This window comes from Rhincodon typus, chromosome 15, assembly GCF_021869965.1.
Source record: "Rhincodon typus isolate 14 chromosome 15, sRhiTyp1.1, whole genome shotgun sequence".
NCBI classification, from domain to species: domain Eukaryota; kingdom Metazoa; phylum Chordata; class Chondrichthyes; order Orectolobiformes; family Rhincodontidae; genus Rhincodon; species Rhincodon typus.
The window spans coordinates 44,158,926-44,185,009 of NC_063346.1; the positions used below are offsets into that span (position 1 = coordinate 44,158,926).

General features: G+C 39.5%; 1 protein-coding gene across 3 annotated transcripts in view; it reads right to left on the reverse strand.

Moving 5' to 3' along the window:
* Nucleotides 1-25,181, reverse strand: part of esrp2 (epithelial splicing regulatory protein 2) — a 27,518-nt gene extending 2,337 nt beyond the window's left edge. Inside the window, exons 1-16 of one of the 3 annotated variants that reach the window (XM_048605782.1) lie at nucleotides 24,927-25,181; nucleotides 24,070-24,210; nucleotides 23,708-23,836; nucleotides 19,040-19,153; nucleotides 14,795-14,903; nucleotides 13,630-13,728; nucleotides 13,491-13,545; nucleotides 13,156-13,266; nucleotides 11,412-11,544; nucleotides 11,271-11,313; nucleotides 9,370-9,671; nucleotides 7,842-8,060; nucleotides 5,079-5,277; nucleotides 4,223-4,412; nucleotides 3,852-4,032; nucleotides 789-905 (exon numbers count right to left, since the gene is read on the reverse strand). In XM_048605782.1, the coding sequence (XP_048461739.1) occupies nucleotides 816-905; nucleotides 3,852-4,032; nucleotides 4,223-4,412; nucleotides 5,079-5,277; nucleotides 7,842-8,060; nucleotides 9,370-9,671; nucleotides 11,271-11,313; nucleotides 11,412-11,544; nucleotides 13,156-13,266; nucleotides 13,491-13,545; nucleotides 13,630-13,728; nucleotides 14,795-14,903; nucleotides 19,040-19,153; nucleotides 23,708-23,836; nucleotides 24,070-24,201 (2,106 nt within the window). In that variant the 5' untranslated portion in view covers nucleotides 24,202-24,210; nucleotides 24,927-25,181 and the 3' untranslated portion in view covers nucleotides 789-815. Of the gene's footprint in view, nucleotides 1-788; nucleotides 906-3,851; nucleotides 4,033-4,222; nucleotides 4,413-5,078; nucleotides 5,278-7,841; nucleotides 8,061-9,369; nucleotides 9,672-11,270; nucleotides 11,314-11,411; nucleotides 11,545-13,155; nucleotides 13,267-13,490; nucleotides 13,546-13,629; nucleotides 13,729-14,794; nucleotides 14,904-19,039; nucleotides 19,154-23,707; nucleotides 23,837-24,069; nucleotides 24,211-24,384; nucleotides 24,568-24,926 lie in introns of those variants that run through there. The other 2 variants (XM_048605780.1, XM_048605781.1) reach the window with 2 other exon arrangements.
* Nucleotides 25,182-26,084: the final 903 nt, after the last annotated feature.

The window sequence follows — 26,084 nt, forward strand, 5'->3', positions numbered from 1 at the left end:
CGAAACGTCAGCCTTCCTGTTCCTCTGATGCTGCTTGGCCTGCTGTGGTCATCTAGCTCTACACCTTGTTATCTCAGGAAATGATTTGTTCTAGATTATTTTATAGACCTAAAATTTCAGTGCAACTTCTCCATTTGATGGAAAACATGGATTGAGAATGTTATTCCTTCCCACTGAAAGGATAGTTTATTGATTCCGCACAGTTATATTTCTTAAATTCTGTGGAAAAGTTAAATTTTTTGATGCCTTCATTATAAAGTATTTACACATCTTCCATTATTCAATCCAGTCTTGTTGCCTTTCATAGCTTCATCTGCTTTGCCTTCTAAAACTGAAAAAGGAACCATCATGATCAAAGGATTGCATCATTTTGTACATATTCTGGATACTTTCAATCCAGTCATGACAATTACCCAGCTGCTTGAAGGAAAGAAATTTGTGCAAGAAAGATTAAACTTACGTGGAAAGAACATTAAATTTGTTATTAATTGATTGCACTACTGCAGTGAGTGAAGAACCAGCATTACCATAGCCATGCAAAGAAAAGTTTAACATGTTTTCCCCCGCCTCGTGAAAGACACTGCAACCACCACTGCTCAAAAAAGATGGGTGCAACCACCTCACCCGTGCGTTTGTAGCTCATCATTGGAAGGGGGTCAAGAAAGATGATAGTAGTCCCAGAGAGGAGGTGTAGAGAGAGAAATAAAAATCCCAGTTCTGAAACACCACTTGATGTCACTCGAGAGTGAAGCCTGGCCGTAAAGCCAGCTGGGAGGTTTCTCTCTTACCTTGTTGAAATTTGTAAAGACGGTCATCTACAAACAGACCCACTCTTTGGGTGCCTGAAACATACTCCTTGCTTGTTCGTTCATCTGAATAAGGCCGCTGTAGTCATCAGGTGCATACTACAGTACAAGTTTGAATACATACATCAGTCAAAAGGAACATTGCTCGGTGAATTTATGCTTCACCATAAATGCCACACCTAGACAGTTCTTAACCGGGGTATTGGCAACTTGGCAAGAGAGAACTTTAACTTTTACAAGCCATGAATCAATTAACAGCCTTGACTGCAAGACGAAAGGCACTAAAAATTTAAAAACAAAAACTATAAAAACAAACAATGGACAAACAAAATCATATCTAACACTGCACTTATGCACATCTTCATCCACCTTATGTATTGCAAACCCATGGCCAATGCCAATCATGGAAAAACTGGTTACAATAAAAGTTAGTATTTAACTAGTACATCACTGTGGAGCCATGTATAATTATGTGGATAATTGGCAGGTTTACAAGTATTGTTGAAGTTAGGATAATTTCATTATAAATGGGATCAAGGAATATAAACAGGACAATGAATAAAATGCTGTTTAGTTTACTCTGGCTAATCATTAAAAATGGCACTGTACAGAGAATTCCACTATCCATTAGTGTTCAAACATGGATACCCGATCAGAGATCCAACATCAATTCCTATTTTTAAACATGTTGAAAAATCTTTATAGCTAAGATGTGACGACTTTGAACAGTACAATGTAAATAGTGAACTATTGAGAGAACAAAAAAAAAAATCTATGTTCTGCATCTCAAGAGGGAAAAAAAAAAGTGTGGGACTATAAACAGATGGGATTAGAAAGCACCAGTTAGTCTTTTCCAGTTTCCAAGATTATACAAACTACTTTCAGAGATGTAAAAGTAAATACTCTCCTGCCAGTTTCCAAAGATTCATATTTCAGGAGAAAATTGCTTCAGGCATCTGAAGCAAAAAAGTCAAAATTACAATAAAAGCAGATGTGTACCTTCACAAACTCATACAATGCAGTCACAATCTGTTGTTGAATCATTAATTTTGGCTTAGACCCATCCACCATTTTATAATAAACCATTATCTGGTGACTAATCCTGCCCAAAGTACTCTAGATTGGATTGGCTAGGCTGTGCAAATATTTGCATATTACCAGACCTGCTTGCATAGAATGCAATTGTAAAAAAGTGTTTTTTTTTGTGGGAGAGGATGGAGATAGAAGGAAGAAAGGAGATGCAGAAAAGGTTAGGCAGGAGTGTAAAAACTGTCAGCTAGAAACCTCCCAGATAAAGGCGACCAAAGACGATCATTCACATTTTAAAAAAAGAGGTATTCAAAATATTTGACTGCCTTAATGACTCATTTCTGCTGCATGTTTAATGCAATGCAATCTCATTTTGTGCAGAGTCCAGAGACATACAGTATGGGGAAGAAAAACTTCTGCACCATTTCAGGATTTTAATCTGAATTGCAAACAAAGATTGACTAGATTAGTTAGCTTGCCTTTCCTGTAAACAATCTGGTTGGTCTATTGCAGTTCTGTAAAGATCTGACCCAAACCATTGTGTTCCACCAACTGTCTGAACCAGTGACTCTAATATACTAAATGGAAAATATATATTGCAATGTTAAATAATAAAAACAGCCCCGTTCCAAACAGGATCCAGAAAAGACATACAAACCCACACAGCCCAAGTTCAAAAGAATCCAAGACACATAATTTACTGGTTTTATAAATCAAAAATCCTCTAATACGGAGAGATACATGTTGCAGTTTTGCGGGCAGACAATGAATTCACTAAAAAGGCAAGGCAAGGTGTTTGTAATCCATTTTAGATACCAGGGGCTGGGGAGCAGGAACAAGGAAAATACTACACACTCCCAGGAGGAAGATGGAGCATTAATTTGAAAACAAAATTCCCTTGGATACCCACAGGATAATCTTAAATAGTGGATTCTTGGAAATGGTGCATTTAGAAAAAACCCACCTGGGTATACAATAAGCACAAATTGGGTCAATCCACACCACAGTTCCTAAAAAAACATGCTTGGGACTAACTGCACAAATCTATCAACAAAATGGTTTCTGTATTGACCTTGCTCTCTTTAATACAATACACCTTAGCCCGCTTAGATTTGTAGAAGTTATACACCAGGTAGACTGACCAAGATTAGCAGTATTCCACTTGGTGATTTGACCGAAATATTTGTCTCAACTGATAAGACTGGCAAAAATAAGCAGATTATCATAACTAAAGTAGCCAGCAAGATAAAGAAAAGGCAGTAAAAGCAGTCAAGAATAGTAAATTACATAGTCAAGAAAGAAAGCAGAATGGGTTCCAGCATATTTTAAAGAAGAACCCACTTTCAATTGTTTTTCTTTGAAAGAGAGGACACTTGCACATTTACTGTTGGGACAGTACATTTCACTGCCATATTAAAATGGTTATTCATACTATTGCAGGTCTGGTATTACTGCGACTGCTCAGTAAAGTGCTCACACATGCAGTACAAAAGCCCCACGAAACCAAATAGGACTCTATAATGGGGAGCAGGAAAAAGGAGGAAGGATGGGTGGGGAGGGGGAAGGGTTGGGGTGGACAAGGAACCCAAAAGACCACCACCATCTCATTTCTCCCAGGAGATGGCAGAGACCAAACTCCCACTAAAATTATATCACCATCGACACCTGTCAAAAAATCAAATCCCCACAGACAGTGTAATGTAAACAGCACTCCCATCATCACACAGCCATACCAAGCTAGAGACGGTCCAAAATGTATTCACGTTAAGATCAGCACGTCATTCAACATATCCAGGACAGCAAGAGAAATGGAACGCATGAGGAAAAAAATTGCTCAGTTAGAAATCCTTGGGCCTTAGTGAACCACAATATACACACACACAAACACACAGATACAATATAGAGTTTTACAGCAAAGCTGATAAAGGAGGCATATATGCAGAATATCCTCACATCAAAATATGCTGCGCTGGGCAGGACAAAGATCGTCAATCAATATAAAGTGTTGAGCTTTACCTGATATCCTTGGAAGAAGCTAAGGATGTCTTTTGTTGCAATGTTATAAGGCAGACCCTGCATGCGAACAAGTGCTCCGGGCTGCGGTAACACAGCGTGGGTTGTAGAATTGGCCGCAGCCGCCGCCATGGCTGCCTGAGGAGCTGCAAAGTATCCTACTGTTGTTGGAGACACAGGGGGGCTGGAAGGAAAGTGGAGGAAAAGAAAAATCAGTCCAAAATTCTCACAAGACTAAAACCGTGACAGAAGTTCTCCAAGGTCTTAGCTACATTGCCAAGTATATTTGCACACTAAAAAGAGACGTCAAAACATTTGAGCAAATGACAAGCACCGGAATGATCCGTAATAGGAAATGGCACCGAAACGTTTACCTTGGATAGTAGGTTGTGTAGTTCATATAAAGCTGAGTGGCTGTTGCCTGAGCAGGATAGTAGGCAACTGCAGGCGGTGGGGGTGCTGTCCGCGTTGGAGCCAGAAGAGCTTGGGGTTGATAAAGCGCTGCTTCGGCTGGTATTACAGCAGTACCAGGTGAGAATGTCGGGTACGTGGGTGGGGACAGGCCTACAAGATGACAGAGAAAGGAATAAATAAGAACAAGCAATGTGTTTATTCATCTGATGTGTAAGCGTCCCAAACACCTGAATGCATAATTAGCATTCAAAAGCGCTCAAGGTCCCTGAAGGCTATAGGCAGCCAATTTGCACTGCTGCCAATAAACACCTTCACTCTGCCTTCATGCATTTTCTTCAAATTGACTTGGCACATTTATCAGTTTTAAAAATTGTGCGGGTTCATAACTGCACAAGTCAAATGCAGTCTGAACATGTACGACATCTTGGACGTTAAGCAGAGACACCCCATTGAATGGCCACGTAGTCTTCAACCTCCACTGGCAACTCCATGAAAACCGTTTCCAAAGTTGGAAAATCCTATTACCAGACAGGCCTACTGCAGAGCTCCAGAAAGTACGCGAAAAAGCAAAAACAAAATGCCCAGTGCAAATGTCCAATTTTGCCATTTCGTGAAGGGGGAAGAATGGGCAGTGGAGAAAAACAAAGAAATAATAATAAAATAAAAATCAAAACCCTCATTCAATCTCAAGCCTTGATTAATGAATTACTGATCACAGCAAACCAAGTAAAGGATGAAGAGATATCAAAGCCCCAGCCTCCACCTACCACAATTTCAGCCTTTAGCAGCAAGAGAGCGTCAGAAGTCAAAACTTACATGGTAACTTACATGGTGGCGGAGACAAGCCACTACGATTTAAAGTGCCACCCATTAAAACATAGCTCATTTCATCTCCAGAACACTGAAACACTTCCACATATCTGTCCTTCATAGTCTTCTTGTGACATTTCTGTGCAACCAAGAAAGCACGGTCTGCAGACTTCATCTGAATAAAGGCATCACCAGAGGGCCGGCCCTGGGGCGGGGTGGGGGGCGGTGGTGTTCATGGACAAAAAGGAAGACAGCGTAGGCAGAAGAGAACAAAAAAAAAGTTATTGCAAATTCAAAATATTTTAAAGAAAGCAAATGCACTTAATTAAGGACAACTTTCAAATCTTAGAACCTTTTCTAAAAGGACAAAACATGCAATACCAAACTCAATTGGTTGGAAACTACAGGAAGTTGTGTGCACAGTCCAGACCATCACAGAAGTCAACCTCCCATCCAAGGATTTCTCATTCACACCTCTAGTTGCTGTAGAAAGTCTGCCAACAAAGACCCATCCCATCCCAGAAATGCTCTCCTACAACTTTTTCCGTCAAGCAGAAGTTTGAACACGCACCAGCAGGTTTTAGAACAGCTTTTTCCCTGCCATTATTAGACTGATGAACGGGACTCATGTTGATCTTGTTAGTTTTGTTCTGCCTCACGCATGTCTTGCGCGGTATAACCTGTCTGCCTCACTCTGTTAAAGACTTTTCTCACCCTATGATCGGTATATCCTTGCTTGCTACGATCTGCCTGCACTGCTTGCAAACAAAGCTTTTCACTGTACTTGGGTACACATGACAAATCAAATCAATTGGCTTAGTTTTAAGCCACATTTATGCTGACCAACTTGAAGACAGTGCAAACAAAAACAGTTGTCCATCTACAAGTCACAGTTAAAAAACAAATTCAGCAAAATTAAAAACTTATTCCCAAATTACTGGGAATTTATATTTGAAGATGACTTTCATCTCCCTTTATTGAGGAGCTGCACCTCAAGGCACATGCATGGGAAAAAAAGTCACAAGACAATGTCATTTGTTCAGGTGCTTGTGGCTTCTTCTTATCCCCACTTACTAACTGCAAAATGCTTGGTCAGATTTATCAAACACTAGTTAAACCAATTCATATCTAAATTATTGATTCAAAACTCTAGTTGCTGTAGAAAGTCTGCCAACAAAGACCCATCCCATCCCAGAAATGCTCTCCTACAACTTTTTCCGTCAAGCAGAAGTTTGAACACACGCACCAGCAGACACAAAGTTGATTCAAAAAAGACATCTAAAATCTTGAGTATTAACCAATCTTAATTCCCTCCATTTGACCAAACAAAATGCTTATAATGTACAGGCTGTTGTTTTCTATGAAGTACCCTGGTTAGTTCCAATTATTTTTAAAATTGCAATTTGAACAATTATTTTGAAACCTTAAGCAGCAGCTAGCTTTACCCATTCTACTAAAATCTGAGCTAATGTCAGTGCTCCTTAACACTTTTTGGAGGACAACTTTTGGTGTCTCAGTTCATGTTACTGAGTGACTTGCCAACTTTATAATGGACTTAATGTGAACATGAGAGTCTGGAACCACCCAACAGCAAGCAGGGTGAGAGTAACAGGCTGTATGAAACCTCAAGAAGTTCAAATCCTTACTGCTTCTTGCCAACAGCAAGGTGCCTACAGCTAAAGTAGGAATAGAAAACAAAAGAGATCAGCCTCAATTATTACTTGCCTAAACATGTTTGGGCTCAGGTTAGTTCCTGCAAACATAATTTATTTTGCTCAGTGCCTAATTCATTAATCCTGAGACATATTTAAAAATGAAAATCTTAATACAAGTAATTTCATTGCAAAAGGATGTTTGTTCCGAAACCAGAATGGCAAAGTTAAAACAGAGACAAGTCACAGTTAAAAAAAGTTCCCCGTTACTGAGTTATACATCTTCATGCTTGGTCTTAAGAAAGTAGGTGGTCTGACTGGGTTTTAACATGACATCTTTCCACATAGAATGGTGAACATCAACAAAGTTCAGCCATGGGAGAGACAAGGTGGAAAACAGCCAGTGATTCCTTTCATGTGCAGTTTCACCACATGATTGACTTACTTCAGTTTCTGCAATAGTAATTAACAGCAATCCCAAGTGCACATAAATGCAAAAATGTTCATTTGAAACAACTAAAAAGAAAAAAAATCAAGAGGGTTGAAATCCAGATTGAATCATCTCACAATGCGAGCAGATACCACACAAAATATAATTCAGATCTGAATTACAGAAAACTTTAGAGCTTCAAAAGGAGACCCAGCACTACACAGGCTTCACATACACACACCACACACATGCAAATAGATAACTTTCAAAATGCCAAAGCTAAGTCTACCCAGGAATCACAACAGGGATGTTTGTTGAAGATAGTAATATCATTGTCCCACTTTGCTCCCTCCCAACCTCTTGCCCAAACAACAGGCATTGTCCATAAACCAAACAAAAGCTAGCAACCTACATCATATTACAACTATAGTGAAGGTCAACTTGCTAAATAAACAAATTAAAATAGATTCAAACTTTTTGGTCATAACTCAGTTAGCACACCTGAAATAAGAGTCTGCTTTACAGTTTGGTGTTTATATGCATGCTAATCATGTCAGAAGCCCCAAGGACTTAATAGCATTTGAATTGAATGGTAGCTTCACAAATGTCTTTTTCATCCAATTCTAACCAGAGGTTTGCATTCCCAAAAGGACAAGGACCTTGTATTAGAAGCAGACTGCAAGTTACCTGTTGATTTAGTACCATGTGAACTCCATGAGGTTTTATATCAATTGTAAATTCTCCCATGAAGTCCAAAATATCTTCAATGGTTGCTGTGTAGGGGAGGCCCCTTAAACGTACACAGTCTCTTGTGTGTCCAGTGGCAATGAACGGCTGAGGTATCACTGGGATGATAGGAGCTGGGAGTGTTGAAATTAGTGGTGTCGACATATATCTATTTAATACCTAAAGCATCGGAAGAAAACAGTAGAAGTATTAACGGATGCAAATTTCGCAAAAACATAGCATCATTGTAATCTGCTCCAATACACTGTCACTTACAGGGACATTAAAATCACATTTAGACTTCTGCTATGAAACAAGCTAAGAGGTTGCAGTGCAAGGAATAACAGACAACCTGGAATCAGAGACAGAGCCTCCTTCAGGCTACTTTTCATCCACTTTGCTAAGTGCTCCCACGGAGTCTTTGTTCCAAACTTAACATCAACTTCCCAGTACCTCATCCTAATGTTACAACTGTGTTGTAAATGCAGCCCCAGAGGGCTGGTTAAAGGAGTACAAGGAAGTACTTAGCTCTTATGATATTGGAGGGATTAGCACCGTGCAGATTTCATAAGTCTGTTATATTAATACCAGGCATCACATTTCTTACGTAAACCATTCATACCCCTTAATTCAAGGGGGTATTGTCTTTGTATTAAATATTAGGGAGAAAGAAAAAAATCCAATCCAGAGATCAAGAATGAAATATAAAAATCTACCATAGATAGAACAATCTGGCAGAATCAACAGAACGTGTCTCAAGATATTGACTTTTGCTTTAAAAACCAGTCTAATTATTTGAAAACTTTTAAAATGGTTTCTCCACAAGAAACGAAACAGTGACCCAGAATCAGTTAATCACTGCTAGTAGGCTATAACTGGGTTAACAGGGTCTTGTGGCACAGTGGCAGTGTCCCTACCTCTGGGCCAGAAGGTTAAATACCAACTTGGCATATGACGACCACAGAGGTTTCGTAACACAGCTACAGTCTACTGAGAACAGCCATTATTACAGGAATGAACAATTTGGCTGTTTTTACAGCATCAAGATAATTTTATTTAAAAAGGCGGCTTGTTGGGATTCCCAATTTAAAACTCTACATTAAAAGACAACTTTACAAATGTTTTTCTGGAAGTGTTGAGCCTGATTTGTACTGTTTAGCTGACATTAAACACTAAGCCTTCAAGTAACATTTCACAACAGATCAATTTCTAAAAAGGTTCATCGATTGTGGACTAACTAGGTAATTCTTTGAAAGGACTGGCATAGGCATGATTGATTAAGCAGCCTGTTGTGCCTGAAGATTCTCAGACTTCAAACCAAGGAAAGTCAGTACCAGAACTGAAGAATTTGGAGCAAGAAAAGCAGGATGAAATGGGGAAAAGATAAGAGCTATAAAATGACAATTGCTCATTCAATTCAACATCAGTACCCTGCACAAATGCCACATAATATTCAGTCAAGTGTACTACATGACACAGTAACACCAACCTGCTGTACTTCTGCTGCAGTACTCCTGAACAGTTCAATGTAACGCTTCCCTAATATCTCCTTGTGTTTCTTAAGTGCATTTTGTGCAAATTCTTCACAGGCAAACAACACAAACGCATCCCCAGTCGGTCTCCCATCAGGGTATTTAACAAAGAGGAGCCCTTCCTTGCCACCTGTAACAGGACACTCATTTCCAAAGAAGCCCAGGACATCATCGACTGTGGCTGTGAAAGGCAGTCCACGCATTCGTATTATAACTTGGTTCTCCTTTGACAAGAATTGTGCCACTTCATTCGAAGTACCTGCATTTAAAAGTAACCTTTCAAAATAGTACATCGACTAAGCAACCACCCTCTCATTCTCTAAAACAGAAAATGTCAACAAACAAAGCAATCACCAGAGATCAGTTAAATACATGTGAATGATGAAGTTCAATATGAATAACAAATCTGAAAGAACAAACCTTACAGCAGATTACAATGGTCATTTCAATCTCAAACTAAATTTTATATTCCTTCACCTCAAAAAGAGTTTACTGACAGGGATTTAATGAAACTAGCTGTCCAATGAGAATGGATTTAATCATAATGAGTCACTTATCAGGTCAGACAGGCAAAGCAGCTACTTCTAGAATTGTATTAACTGGACTCCTGCTTCATAAAATTTGTCTCTTAGGAGGTGTCTATTATGGCAAAAGATCGGAAAGACCAAAAAAATTCTCAGCCAGAGATATCTACCGAGTACAGCCGTACTTGCAGGAATGAACAATTTGGGTGCTCTTACAGTATTAAGGATTGATTTTATTTGATCATTTCACTACACCAGGAATTAAATTAACTATTCCTTCTCTCTTCCTACAATGCCTAGATCATTTTACAAACGAGGTGAGCAGCGCATTCATTGCCAGTCACCTACTTCAGCTGAAAGCAGAGCATTAAAAGCAAACAGATAGCTGCCATTTTGAGAACTCTTAGGATAAATTTTGCAATACTACGGATGATCTGGAACTAAGTCAACGTGCACAATTTTAAGCACTTTAGGACAGAAGGTACTGAATGTCATTATGGCAGCAATACACACTCCATGACTATACTGGAATGGAGAGGGGGGTTCATTCTGCATAAGCCCTTCAAGTTGAATTCTGGGCTGGCAAGCATGTTTTAAGACTTGGACTCTGTTATCCAAACAGTGCAGAAATGCAATGGGTTTCCTCAGGAAGAGAGGGTAGATGTTTCTGATGCTTACCCAAATTGGCAGCGTCTTCAGGAGGCATGACTAATTGGCATGGTATCAGAATTCCATCCAGTTCTCTCTGCAAGTGACCTCTACACTTCCAGTTACCAGAACCACAGAAGTGAGGCACACAGGTGTTGAATGGTGTTCTCCTTAACAGAACCAGTCTCTACGGTCAGGTTCCACTAAAGGCAAGTGCCTACAATGGAGTTAAATACCTCATTTTTATTCAGATCTGCCTTCAGCTTCCCTCATGTGCTGCTCTCATTAACTCTTCGCCCACCCCACCCTCACAAATGGGTGACAAGTGATATCACCACTGCTGGCAGGAACAAAATCTTATTCAATGGAGATGCTCCCGATCCAAGAATTCAGGCAGGATAAGGACCTTCGTTCTGAAATTAGAAAGGACGCCTCACTCAGCCATGGTTTATAGTGATGTGGCACGGCTGCAGATTTCTAGGGTCATGGAATTCATGTAGCACAGTTGTAACAGACCATTAATCATTAACAGCATGCACCAGCCTGTACAATCTTCAAAACAGATTCAGGGATGGGGGTATGGACAATGTGATTTAGACACCATTGATCTCCTGAGCTTGATTCTGTTTAACAGCATATTCTAAATTCTCCAGTGGAGATTTTTCTTTTTAAAAAAAAATACTTACCTCCGGCAATTTTTAAGAATTCTTCTCCAGTAGCCTTGTACACCTGAATGGAAATTAATTTCCACATAATTAACTATTCATTTTCTTTAAGATTGCCATTTTAAGTGAAACTTTTAGAAGGTGCTTCACATTTGTACCCACCTCAATGTATCTACTCCCCATGTGGTGTTTGTGCCTCTCAAGCGCGAGATCCCGATGTTCGGGATTGATGAACCTGACAAGTGCTTCGCCATTTCTTCTTCCTTGGGAATTGAGGCACAGTGCCACTCCTCCTCTACAATAAAACCAGGGAATTTCCATTATAAACGTTCACTGACGCATCCATTAGTGCCAACTACAAATCTGAGCTCTCAATCCACTCAACAATATTTAAACCCTATTGACACATTGCATCTTTAATAGGCAGTCTAAAAAACAAAATTCAGTGCTCTACTTTGATCTGCCTTTACAACATGCAACTCTTTCAGGGCATTCCTTGTTCTGAGAAACCTATGTGTAACACTGGTGAAGGTAACTAAGTTTTACTGCTTCCCCTTAAAGGTTTGTTGACACTGTTAAAAATGGCATGCGTACAGTTTTTGACAGAGAACGAGAGAATCATGGCTGTTGAGAGACGAGAGAATAGTTACACAAACCAGGTGGCAGGCCAATAGAACTGGAGGGAGAAAGTATTCTTAGTTCACTGCTTGTATAGGCTGGCAGTAGTGGCCTAGGGAGGTCACTCGCATGCCATTTCTCCCCCTACAAAAGAATTAAAGTAGGATGCAGCTGTTTCGATCTTTTGTGTTCTGTTTTCAAACAAAAAGCATTTCCTAGCAAAGAACACATTTCTACCTATTTTGTATATCAGGTCTGAAAGTATTACATTCTCCTCCACCGGAGGGAATGTTACTTCTTGACCTAATCTCAAAAGTAACAGCTGACCGTAACCTCTGCATTTTGAGCACCTTCTGTATCTCTCTGTCCCACACAGACATCTCAGGTCACCATCAAGTCAATCCTGCTGTTCAAGGCAGCAGTTCATCATGACCTTTTCAGGGACAGTGCTGATCCGGCCAGTGGTGTCCACATCCCGGGAAGGAAATTTTAAAAACACAATAAAGAGCTCTCTCAAAACCAACACTGAAGACAGTTCTTGATCTTGCCTTTTCTAGTTTGTCTTGAATGCACTCTCTTCGAACCACAACAAAAAGACCTGCACTCTCTTGCTTTTTGCCTCTTAGGCAATTCTCTATCCACACAACTCTGTCTATTTAATCCCATGGGCTTTACTTCTATCCTATCCTGAAAAATCTTGAAGTCTTGGGATGTCTGACAGCACTCTTTCTATAACAAAAAAAAAAATAAGTCAATAAACTGAGAAAATGGCAACGCATTCATTATTGGGAGCAAACGGCAGGCATCACAAAAGGCAAAGCTGCATCCACGTACAACTGTTGTCTCTGAAGACACACACCAGAAAAGTTTGAATCTGTGTTACGGTGGAATTTTCCCCTTTTTTTTAAAAAAAAGTTCCTGTCATTAATAACCTTTTGTTTTGCTTTATCATTAAAACAAAAACCGCAATATAGTCTGCTTATGTTTTACTATTATTTTGGTAAGCAAAGTGATCAGGCCAGGCTCTTGGCAAGAATTCAATTTGTCCAGCACTAACTTCAACTGGATATTTCCTCCATAACAATTGGGGCCACCAGATCATGATATTATGACCCACTTCACAGTTTCACTTGTATTCAAGGTGGAGAACAGTATAATTGGAGGGAAATCTTATTAAAGGTATTTGATGATAATTACATTTGGCAAATTGAGCTGAGCTATGCACTCATTTTAACTTAAATCCACAATGCATTCACAGGCCTAGGTTCTTATTCTAAAGAACACTTACTTGGCTATGTTTAGTCCTTTAAAAAATCTTGCAATATCTTGGTCAGACGACTGCCACGGTAGACCTCTTGCTCTAATGACAGTTTCACCATTTACTCCTTCAGCCTTGCTACTGTAAGATTTAAGATTTTATCCATCACTTATTTGTAAAAAGTGACCTATGCAACAGTTCAAAAAGTCTAATTGCTTCATTGAAGGCTGTTTTTTCATTTTACCCACTAAGCAGGCAGTACTAAAAGTAAATTAAGAAACTTTATTACTCAATACATAGGTATTATTTTTCATTTATCATTCCTGAACAATACAATGTTGTCTAAATACTAAAGCACCACTTACCAGGGACCTGTTTCAAATTTGTACTTGACAGTTTCAAAGTTTTTGAACACATAATCTAAAAGAGAAAATGAAGTTAACTATATGCCAAATGATTACTGTTGAAAGACTTTGAATACTGAATTTTTAAAAAAAGTCTTACTGTAAGGTTCGCTTATTAAACTTAAAATAACTGCACCCATGGTAATAACTTCAAATACACCATATTCATTGGCTGTATTATCTGTTCTCAATTCCAAGTCTGTACACAGCATTAAGGAAGTTACACTGTCAGAATCCTCCCAACTTCCCATAAACTTGCATCTTGTTTGATTTTCTTAAGTGAAATCAACCATCCATTGCTTGCGGTGCAGAATAGGATAAATGGGCCTCATCAGAGCATGCTACTCTAAGATATCGGTCAAATGCCCCTTTGAAGGGACAAAAGCACAAAGGACAATGAGAGATGTCGACTACAAATCCTTGATCAATATATCAATCAAGATCCCTAAACTGCTGCACTGAAACTTCCAACATCCTTATGCACACAAGTTGTGAACACTGATTTTACTTTTTGTATTGTTTTGGTCTTCAGTCATGCCCATAGGATTTAGTTGCATCATATATGCAAAACCAGACAAAAAATATTCAGTTGCCAAAGCCTGGGATCTGGATCCTTAAAACCCTCAGCTTCCCTCTCTTCCTTTAAGGCTCTCTATAAAACACACTTCTGATCAAGCTTTTATCATCTTCCCCAACTTTACATGTGTCTCAGGGTCAAATCTTATTTGATAAGTGCTGCCTGCAAGTGCCTTGCAATTGTTTATGACAATAAAAGTGCTTTTCTTTGGTACATTTGTGGGATGAGGACATAACAGACTAGGCCAACATTTATTGTCCATCCCCTAACTGCACACGATCTGGAGTCACATGTAGGCCAGACCAGGTAAGGATGACAGTTTCCTTCTTTACATAACCTTAGTGAACCGGAGGAGTTTTTCCAACAATCAACCAAGGGATTCATGGTCAGCATTAGACTCTTGATTCCAGATTTTTCTTCCACTGATCTCAAACTCCACCACCTGCCTTGGCAGGATTCGAACCCAGGTCCATAGAACATGACTTTGGTCTCTGGTTTAACAGTCTGACAATAATACCACTCGGCCATCATCACTCTTATACTGAAGTATGTGTTATTTTGGAGCACAGTAAATGTGCATCCACTGCTAGATCAGTGATCTAGAATCAGAACTGCAAACACTGAGGCAGATACATTTCTCGACAAGTGCCCAGGCACAGGACAGATGGTTAGCAGGAAGGAAGGATACATTCGGCCATTGAACTGATGGAGTTTATGGAGGCTGCGTTTGGACAGCATTTGTGAAATTCCTTCTGCAGGTCATAAAACGAGTAGAAACAGTCTGGAAGCACCAAATTCTATAAAAGATAAAAGGAAAACCGATTAAGTTTAAAGCACACAAAAGTTACGGCTAAGGTTTTCAAAAATAATGCAGTTTATATTTCAAAACATCAAAGATAGATGGTTGAAACCAGATCCACAGTTTTTTGCAATATCAGCACTAAAGTAACACTAAATACTAACTCAGCTCAAGGGTAACAAGACTGCAGCAAGTCACAACTGAAAGCATGGGGTAGCAATCCAGGAATATTAAACTATCACAGTTGACTCAATAATTCAGCAAGTAACAAGTATAGACAAAACTCCAGTACACTCAACAAAAACCCAAAAATCCACAAATTATTGCTTACAAACAAAGGATTGAGATAACTAATGGATTATAGAATTCACCACTTACAACTTGAAGTTAATGACTTGTATTTTTGTCCTCCTTTAGCCAGTTTTCACAGACATTTACGAAATGAGGACAAACAATAATAAATTCTTTGAGGACTACAGAAGCGATAACTACTTATTCATTTAATGAACAATCAGTTCCAGGCATTCTAAAGAGACAGTCTGGACTCAAAATGTTAACCATTTCTCTCAACGGATGCTGCCAGAACTGCTGAGTTTCTCCAGCACTTCCTGTTTTTAAACCACCCCCAGATTTCCAGAAAGTCCCCACAGAACATTCTGGGTTAATAACCCTGTGATTTGGGATGCCTGAAGATTATGGAAGGCAGTGTATAATATACATAGTTTCACTTTTCTTGATGTATTCATATTCCTTTATCTAATGGTAGCAGATAGCTACTGCAGGCTTGGAAATGACCAGGTTGCAGTAAAAACCCTTAATAGATTGAGATAAAGATAACTCAGGTAATTACAGGAGTCACCTTTATCAAAAAGTATATCAAAAATATAGGGAATAGGGTATTATCCTAGGCAGAGCTGAAGGAAATCGATAGGGTTAGAAGGGAGAGGTCCCATGTGTGAAATGTTCCACACTGTTAAACAGAATAATCATGTAAATAATAGTATTATTGTTCGGACTTCCAGAAAAGCCTTCAATGAGATACTAAGTCTAGTCAAAAACCATGGAATGATAAGGAGACCTTTTATCATGCTTTTCTGCATGCTCTTCAGTAGACCATAACATTAGTCACAAGACCCCACTCTTTTCCCACAGCCCTACAAATATTGCTTTCCATTCAAATAATTATCCAAGTTCCTTTTGCAAGTTATCACCAAATCTGCTTCCACAACCTTTTTAGTCAAAGCATCTGAGATTACAATAATTGTTATTTTAAAAATCATGCTGGCACTTGCACTTGCACTTTTGAAAAGCGTCCGAAATCCATTACTGGTCCTTCTGTCATGGCAATAGTGTCTGCTTATTCACTCCAAAAGCATTCCAACAAATCGAACACCTTTTATCAAATTTCTGCTCAAGCTCCTCATTTCCAAGGAGAGCAAACCTATTACCCTCAATCACATCCCATAACTAAAGCATCATCCCTGGTAAATCTCTTCCCTATCTATTCCACAACCTTGGCATCCTTCTTAAAAAGTGTGGTTCCAAGAATGGTGGAATGTTTAAAATTACAATTAAAAAGTAATGAGTACAAAACATTGCTTAAAAAAAGAGGCAAAGTCAAAAAGAAACTTTTCTTCTTGCATCAGAACTGGGACAGAGGAAACCCAAACTGTGAAAAGAAACACCAATTTATGCAGCACAGAAACAGGGTGCTGATTTGTATGACCAGGGTTGGCATGGAAATGCAGCAGGATCCGATAATAGTCAATCATAGCTACCCGATTAACCTCAGGCCTGGCCACAAGACTGATTGATTGACAATCTCTACCTATTACACCATGGCAACACCATCAGCAGTCTCCATGACCCTTTCTCAACGAGAAAGGATTTTGTGTACATATTGCCCTCAAGAGGGAGAGCTACTGCTGCAAGCCTTGTGCAGTTACAGCAGTGCTGTCAGGGAGTTACAGGCTTTTAACCCAGTGGCAAAAACAGAATCATGATCTAATGAATTGGAGGAGAACTTGCAGGTGACCCATCTACTGCTCTTCTTCTATGTACAGATGTTCAGAAGTTTGGAAAGTTCAGTAGAATGGTCCTTGACAAGTTCTTGCAGTACTGCCATTTCTGCACAATGGCAAAGGGAGTGAATGTTTAAAGTGGTGAACGGGGTGTCAATAAAGCAGGCTGCTGTATCCTGGATGGTATCAAGCTTTGTTGGAGCTGTCCTCATTCAGGTAATTCCATCACAACAATGGACAGATCAGAGAGTCAAAAGGAGAGAGTTGCCTGCCTCAGAATTCCAAGCCCACGAAGGATCATTGATTACTCCCAGGAATGTTAGGGTCAGGGATTCAGCAACGGCAATGCCGTGAAATGTTACGAAGAAATGGTCAGATTCTCTATTTGAAGATGTCCATTGCCTGACACGAATGCTGCACGAATGCTGGTTGTCACTTATCAGCCCAAAACCAGAATACTGTCCAGGTCTTGCTACATGTGACAGAGAATGTTTCATTATCTTAAGCGTTACCAATGGAACAGAACACTGCAATCAGAGCATCCCAATTTCTCCACAATATTATGCTTTCTTTTATAATGCACTGGTCAGACTAATTTTAATATCAAAAGCAGGATTAGGAAGGAATTGTACAAAATACAAGAACGATCCTGGAAGTAAAGGTGAGCAAAGTTCACATTCTACCAAATACAAAGGCAGCTGGGGTTCAAGAACTTTACTGATACCTGGCCCTTCTGTAGCTCTAATCTCCTCCGGTCCTAAATTCCTCTCAAGCAATCAGCGCTCCAATTCCAGCATCATCAGCATTACCAATTTTAGGTGCTCCACCATTTACGGTCATGCCATCAGCTGCCGAAACAAGCTCCTGAATTCCCTTCAACATCTCTGCTGCTCCTTCCTTTCCTCCTTTAAGTTACTTCTTATTCGTTCGGAAAGCTGGTGCAAATACAGACCAAATAGCCTTCTCCTGTACTGTCACAATTCTGTAATAAAACCTTGAAAGAAGCAGCTGGTGGACATTTGCCCTGATATTGCACAAGGATTGGCATCGTTTTATAATGTAACACTCCAGTGAAATGCCTGGACACCTTTTTATTACATAAAAAGGTACTAAAAATGCTATTTAACATATTTCTACGAAGTGAACCAAGAGTATTATAGCACAGTAATTAACCCAGGAGTCAAGGAGGAAAATAAATTAAGAAAGCAAAAAATCTTTGCTAAGCCTGGAAAAATGTTTGGTATTATCTACCAGCTATGACTAGTGATGTCAAACATATTGAGGTCATCAGCTACTGAGCTTGATCAGAATACTGGAACTATGGGCACTATTGAATGACCGACCCTTATGTTATCCACCATCATCTCAGAGGTTTAGGCATTGCAGGTTAATCAAGTTTAGTCCAAAAGGATACAAACTTATGAACAGGATTTATTTTCTTAAAGAAACCATAACCTGCCAGGCACAATCCAATGCTATGACCATTCAAAACACACTATACTAAATCCAATTCTCGGAGCAGTAAGTCAATTGACTTTCAGGTGATATGCTCTCTCATTAGTATTTAAGGAACTTTGTACACCAGAATATCATGTCAGAGTAAAAACAATAGTGATATTAGGCAATTCAAGGAATGGAAGCTGGGATCTATGGATTTAATAACTACGGGCACTGTCAAAACCAGCCAAAAACTGCAGCGGTTCAAAAAAAAAACTGGTTTAAAAATAAATCAGGCATTTATTTTCTATTTTGAAATATTAAAATTAACTTTCCCAGAAATTTGGCTAAATGCTGCATGGCACAGGACTGGCAAGTCTCACCATTTGTGCATCAGTCTGCTCAAACTCCAAGTGACCCTCAATCCACCAAAACCGTGTCAGCCCAACCTGCCCAAAGTGGCTGACCCAAAATGCAGCACAAGCACAGTTTTGACACTGTACCTTCTATCAGGCTAATTGCATTACTTCAGTTTCTGGATGAGTGCAACTTATGAGACATCCAAACTGAAAACTTCACATTTGGTTCAGTAGAGATTACATTCACGCCAATTTATTGCCTAAAGATGTTGTAGTTTGATTAATGATAAACATTTACAGCTGTCAAATTTCTTTACCTTTTTGGATGCTTCTGGGTGTAGGACCTGGCGAATGAGTAATTGGCCATCAGTACAAAGACAATATGAACTCCTCCCAAGTGCTTTCAACTCACTCGATAAAACCTGGCTGAACTGAAAAGAAAGAAATGATTCATATATTTATTTCTTCCATTTGCAATCATTTGTTCACACCTTTTTAAACAATGTGGGAGGAGTCCTGATAGCCTGACAACATTTAAACCACAAAAAGTTACACTGGCCAACATTCATAAACTTTTGCCTCCTAAATCTAAAATATTCAACTGCATTACTTCTACGGCATATTAGGAGTTTGTTCACACTGTAGGCAGGTGAGACATCTAGAATACCCACAGAAATTCAATTTTGAAATAAAGTGGAACAAAGTTTTTAACAGCTGAGAGGCATCACCTGTAGCTAAATTCAGTTTAACACTTTAAATCTGGTACTCTGCAGTGCTTTTATCTGGATAGGTATATGAATAGAGACAACAAGGTGCAGGGCTGGATGAACACAGCAGGCCAAGCAGCATCATAGGAGCAGAGAGGCTGACGTTTCGGGCCTAGACCCTTCATCAGAAAAGGAAGGGTTTAGAGGGATATGGGCCAAATGCTGGCAAATGGAACTAGATTTATTTAGGAAATCTGGTCGGCATGGACGACTTGGACGGAAGGGTCTTTTCCGTGCTGTATATCTCTATGGCTCAGTCTAAGTCACCTGCCTACTCAGCTTTGCACAGTAGTATTACACAAAACTGCTATTCTTTGATTTCAAGATTGAGATTTCATCACTGAAAGATGCTAAACTCCCAATATTAAAAAAGAATCAATCCCTTTAAATGCATCTCAAGATTTATCAAGTTTTCAATTTTGAATTTGCTCTAACATCTGCAAAAAAACATGTCATCCCTTTCATTACATCTTTCTGCCCACAAAAGCACTGAACCCGAAGTGCCCTCCCCTAACAATTACGAGTGGCTCCACCAAGTCTGCAAACATCAAGTGGTTTGCACTGATGGCAGCATCAAAATGACAGTCACCTGCATCAGGAACACCACACCTTAAATGTCACTGACTTCAGCAAATGAAACCTTTTACAAAACAATTAAACTCAGATTTGTTTAAAAAAAAAGAAAAACAATACGTTCTCAACCATTTCAAATCTACTGTTTATAGGTTTTTAAGTTTGTAACGGGAGCTGGCAATCTGGGTGGGGAAGGGTTAAAAGGAAATACAAGGTTTTACAGGTGGAAATACTAGTTCGGCAACTTTGTCATTGCTTGGACCACAAAGCAGACTAACACGTTCGACCGCTTAAAGACAATTAATCTCCCAACAACAATTCACATCACAATCGAACATCGCGAATGCTCCAATTACTTCCAGTTCAAAACACTTCTGCATGAACAAAGTCTTGTTACAAACAAGCAGAATGCTAGAAAACAGCATTATTAATTGAAAATACTCACAGCACAGTTTAACATTCAAATACACTTCAGAATTTTAATGCATCTTAACAAACCACCTGGTTAAAATTCATGCTCAATAAATCATCCACTTCAATATATACCCCTAGCAACAGCAACCTTCGTTCTCCCTCAAGTCCAGTTGATAGAACCATTCTCTGAATCAAGAAATTGTGTGTTCAAGACTCATTCCAGGATTTGAACACAAAGATCCGGGGCAATATTTCATTGAAGAACTGAAATTGCACTGCAGAGTTTCCACCTTTTGGAGTGGAGGATATTAAACTACTCTGTTTTCCAAGCTAGTTGTAAAAGATCATGTAACATCAAAAAAGAGAGCAGACACGTTACCCCAAGTGTCCTGGCTAATGTTTGTCACTCACACAACATCACTGAAGCAGATTATCCAGTTATGATGAGTGCTGTTTGTCAGAGTTTGGTGCAGACAAATTTATTTCTATTTCCTCCCTTACAAAAGTGACTGCTTCAAAGTCTTTTATTGACTGTACAGCACTGTGACCTTGAGATCACCCAAAGTCAAAAAGAGTGTTGTATAAATTTAATTCTTTGTTTTAGGAATAAAACAGGATCTTGTCTATTTCTAGGTTAGAGGCTGAAAACTAGAATAAAATATGATGTTAAATTCACTAAATGGATATGCAGTGGTCAAACTTGTAAAGAAAGAACTAAACATCAATCTCTTGTTGATTTCAATAGAACCATGGTGGGGAAGATGGGAAACAGAGAAAAGTCTCCAACTCTCGTTTAAAATTAATTAGCTGAGATTACAGGGAAACTAAAATAACATGGGTAAAACGCTTCAATTTTCCCTTATTTCTTACATAATAAAAATGTGAGAAATGTCTACGGACAAGGGAATAATTCCACTAAATAACTTGTCAATAGATTGAAAGCGTTACAAAGTTAATCATTCAATAGATTCTGTCGAAAACTCTACAATGGCTGCAAATGATTTTGTCCAACAATAGCCATTTAGAGGGCAGTCAGGAAGCAAGGGAACAAGAATCCTGTCAAAACTAAAATATGATGAAGATTTGTAAAAAATGTAAAGAGCAGGAAATTAGACCCATGAGGTGATTACTTGCTTGCCACTTGCAAGTGGCTGATGCCCCTTTGTTACAAAGCAACAAAAAACAAGAACCACAAAACAGGTGGAAGAGAAGAATCAAAAATGTTGGAAAAATCAGAGACAGGGATGGTTTGATTGAGAAAAGGTAACTGGGTTTCAGACAATATAAAACTAGGCTAGTGTTTGGGGTGCAAGGCTTTCACAACAGACCTCAACTCGAGACATCAAAACCATTCATTTCAATACAGCTGCTGCCAAATCTGATGGGCATTGCCAAGAGGGAAATGAGGCAACCATTCAATCCTTTACCACAGCTTAATTTAGCCACATTTCAAAAATGCGATTTTTGAAGGTCTTTAATTGAAGACCTTGGATGGATGAAAATGTACCAAAGCTTGAACCTATTTCTAAAACCTCTCATCCATTCCTTGATAGGTTACTCATCCTAGATTTCCACACAAGGATCCCAGAGGCTGTGTAAGGGAAGAGATTTCTTTCCGGAACTAAACCCTCCAGACTGCAAGAGTTGTCAACATGCCTGGTTGTTGGAGTGGACACTACGACATTATCAGTTCCTTAGACTAGCCAACACTTTCTTTTGGACATTCAGTTCAGGGCACCTAGACAGTGTCTTGATCATAGGGACAGACTTTCCTGATCTTCAGTCTTAAAAAATTGGCAAGCCAAAACAACATCACAGTACTACATAAACACGAGTTCATTTTAGCTCATTTGATAAACTTGAACTCATCACTTCCATTCTGTCAAGTATCAGTTTGTTTGTTGTCCTACAAGAAAGGGAACACTTTTTTTGGGTGTAGAGGTGGTTGGGAGGGAAGAAGAGGAGGGAATTAATTACGATTAATTGAAGAGGGATTAACAGCAGATCTATTTACTGAAAGCAACATAATTCATGACCACTGAATGACACATTGGCATCGACAAAAACATGCTATCTGTACGTATAACAATAAAGAGTAAAACCTGGTACTCATGTTACAGAATGAGCTGTACTCATTGTGCTAATTAAATATTTTAATTTTAAATCTAAAAATGGGGGGTTTGTTATCAGTTCAAAGATTATGGGCTGTTTACAATCCTTTCTAACAACTTTATACAGAAACTTTGGCCGATGGCTCACCAGCCAAGACATGAATGAGAAGGACTTTCTGTTAGATTTGTTACATTTACAAATTAACTTTTGAGGACTACACCACCATCTCATCTCCCACCTCCATGACTCCAAAGTTTTCATCCAGATATAAAAATTACTTAATAAATTTATAAACATGATTTTCAAAAACTAATTAAAATTATGGTAAACAAATTCTCAAAGATGGGAACTATTTAATTCTGTCTCCTGTTTTACAAAATACAAAAGTATTGTTAACATGGAAAGAGTCCTTATTTCCCAAGCAGCTGTTTTCAGATCAGATCAGGCACAGGTAAACACAGTTTAGCCATTGGGCAATGCACTTTTCCCTCTAGGAGGGGCTCTTGTGGTGCAGTGGTAATGTCCCTACCTCTGAAGCAGGAGGCCCGAGTTCAAGTCCCACCTGCTCTGGAGCTGTCATAGCATCTCTGATCAGGTGGATTCGAAAACATTTGCAACTTAAAATTCTCGGTCTGTCACCGAGTTGAACCATGTTCAGAGAGGAGAGGTCTCAAGTTTGATCCAAATAGTTTAGGGTCTTAAAATCAAAGTTCTGATACAAACTATTGAAGCTTCCCAGCAAAACACCATAAACACTCAAGTCCACATTTTCGATCCACTGAATCCGCTTCAGCTGGGGTTTGTTTTTAAAAGACCCTGTATTGCGGCATTAAGGCTCGACGGTAAAAAGAGACAAGGTTCCTGTCGGACTCAGGTGAGTGGCTGCCGGGAGCGGCGCCTCTTCCTGGATTTGGGTAACTGCGTTTTTCGGACGGTGATCCGACATTTATCCTTCCCTTCCCCCTTAACAGACCTCACACTATGTCCTTGCCCTCGAAACTCCCCATTCTGTGATCTGGTAAGCGAAGTTTTTCTAAAAAAAAACACTTGCTTGTTTTCCCTTCTCTCTCTCCCTCTGCCACCAGCCCCCTCCCCTGCCTCCTTCCCACGGGAACTCACCTGTTCCAGGACTTGATCGAGCCGCTCCGCCTTGGCGATCTCCTCCAGGCTAACGCTGACCTCTTCTTTACACTGCTCGCTTAACTCTAGGCTGTCGGCTTTCACCAGCACTTTATGGACTTCTCCCACCTGTTAGAGCCGGGGAGGTTTGTGTGGGGGGGGTGGGGAGAGGAGGGATAACAAACAGGGGCAGCAAGATTCCGTGAAACAAGCCGTTCACAAGCAACACTTCCACAAGGAGCAAAGTACGTGCGGACAGGTCTGTGTACAAATAGAAAGGCAGAAGACACACAGAGAGAGAGAAGGGAAGGGAAGGAAGGGGAGGGAGGGGGGCGTTTGGAAAAAACAGGTCGATTGCATACCTTCTTGTTGTGTAGATCCACAACTTGCCACACCAAGAGAACTAGTTCCCTTTCATCCGAACCAAGTTTAGCCCCATTTGCACCAGCTGTTGCCCCAAACAAAACCACCAGAGAATCGTGCGAAGCCGTCATGACGGAGAACTACAACAAGCAAAAGGTTCAAACACAGGAGAAAAAAAACAAAAAAGTGTTCACCTTTCCAGTGATCACCTCTACCGGACTTAAAGGAAGAATTTTTTTAAAAAAGGAAGGGAAGATAAGAAAGTCTTTTTTTCTCTCTCTCTCAAACAGCCAAAGTGTCTCCTCCAAGTCTACCTGGTCCTCAGGTGTTGGTGGATTTGCTCATTCACGAGGCGAAACTGACAAAGCTGATCTCTTTCACTCTGACATAGGGAAAAGCGATGGCTGCTTTCTGTCCTCATTTACCTGCCTACAGATCAGACCATGTGACAAGCAAAGCTGTAATCGCCAGGCAGATTCCATTGGCTTATTGCAAACAAAAAAAACTGGAACGTGGCATTGCATGCAATGGAACAGCCCAATCCGGCGTTTCACCTTTTACTGGCTGTGCAATCAAAAGATAGCTAAACACATCACCTTAATCACTGGAAACGTCTCATAGGTAGGGTGTGCCTAGAAGAGCAGGCCATTTTTTGATATTTAAAATGGTAGCATACATTACTAGACACCTTGTTGCTCAAAGTATCTAAGAGATAGTTGTCTCGTTTTTTATTGCAGCATCCTCAAGCCCATTTTATAGTGTTACATATTTTTGAATCTCTAAAGTCAACAAACTTTAGAAGTTTCACGGTTGAGTTCCATGTGTTTATTTCAAATGCTAGAAGGTACTAACATACCAAACTGTTGTTTAAATCACTGGCCGAGTGTTGGCACTGACTCAGGGCTGTGGGTTTAAATGATAACGTACGCTGACACTCCAGTGTCCAAAGCGTCCACCTTCTAATAAAACATTAAGCTAACAGATTCCAAGTTTCGTAGACTCGGCTCACAATTTCGGGATGGTATCGTAAGGACAGGAACTGTTCCTGGAGTTCTCCAACATTTTCGCACCCATCAGCAGATTCACTGGAACTAGACTCAAAAGTAATACATTGACCCAAACTTTCTACACGTCTGGTTAGAACAAATTCCTGTGCAAAGGGAAGTGCTTACTTTACCCACCAATGGGAAAGCAGGATTTCGGTCATTAACCTGTTTAACTATCAGCATTATGTTACAAACATTGTACTTTCTTTTTTGGCCTAATTTCGAGCCGTTTCTTCAGAAATTCCCGACATTTTAATTAATTTGCGTATCTTCCGTTTGGTGGATATTGTGAATTTGCTGTGCTGAAAATGAAATTAGGCCGCAACTCTCTAAATTCAAAGGAGGCGGTTTGATTGATTGAATTCTTTGGCGGCCCCGTGATAAAACCGGTTGCACTCCCAACGTGACCAATCCAGCCACATTGTAGGTCCCAGTCTGAGGTGGGATCCGTGAAGCAATGCACCGTTTGCCTCAAGCCCAGTTATTTTCAAGCTTACTCCTCCCTGATTGTCAAACACACATTTAAGAGTTCAGTTTAATCCCAGGATCCACTATCCCTAACGAAAAAAAGGAGCAATTGGTCGTAAAGATGCGTTTGTCATAATGACAGCTGCAAGTCAGCATTTTTGCAAAATTAGCTTTGGCTCTCAACACATTTAACAAGAAATACTTTATAAATATTATAGAGCTGTATTTTGGAAATGTTATCGAAACTTAGAAAGTAGTTCCTAATATTGTATCTTCAAAATTCTACATGTGCATTTGCACTTAACGTATTTATATTAGTATAGAACTTAACCATTTAACACAGACGACATATTTCCCTAAATAAACTGTCTGATAATCTCTCCAACCATAACGCTCGGTTTATCGAACTTTTTGTTGTGTTTTCTTTACAATATATTTATATGGGCGTTTTGCACTTATGGTTTTGAGGTTGAATTGGAGGAAGAAGTTTGGTCATTGTT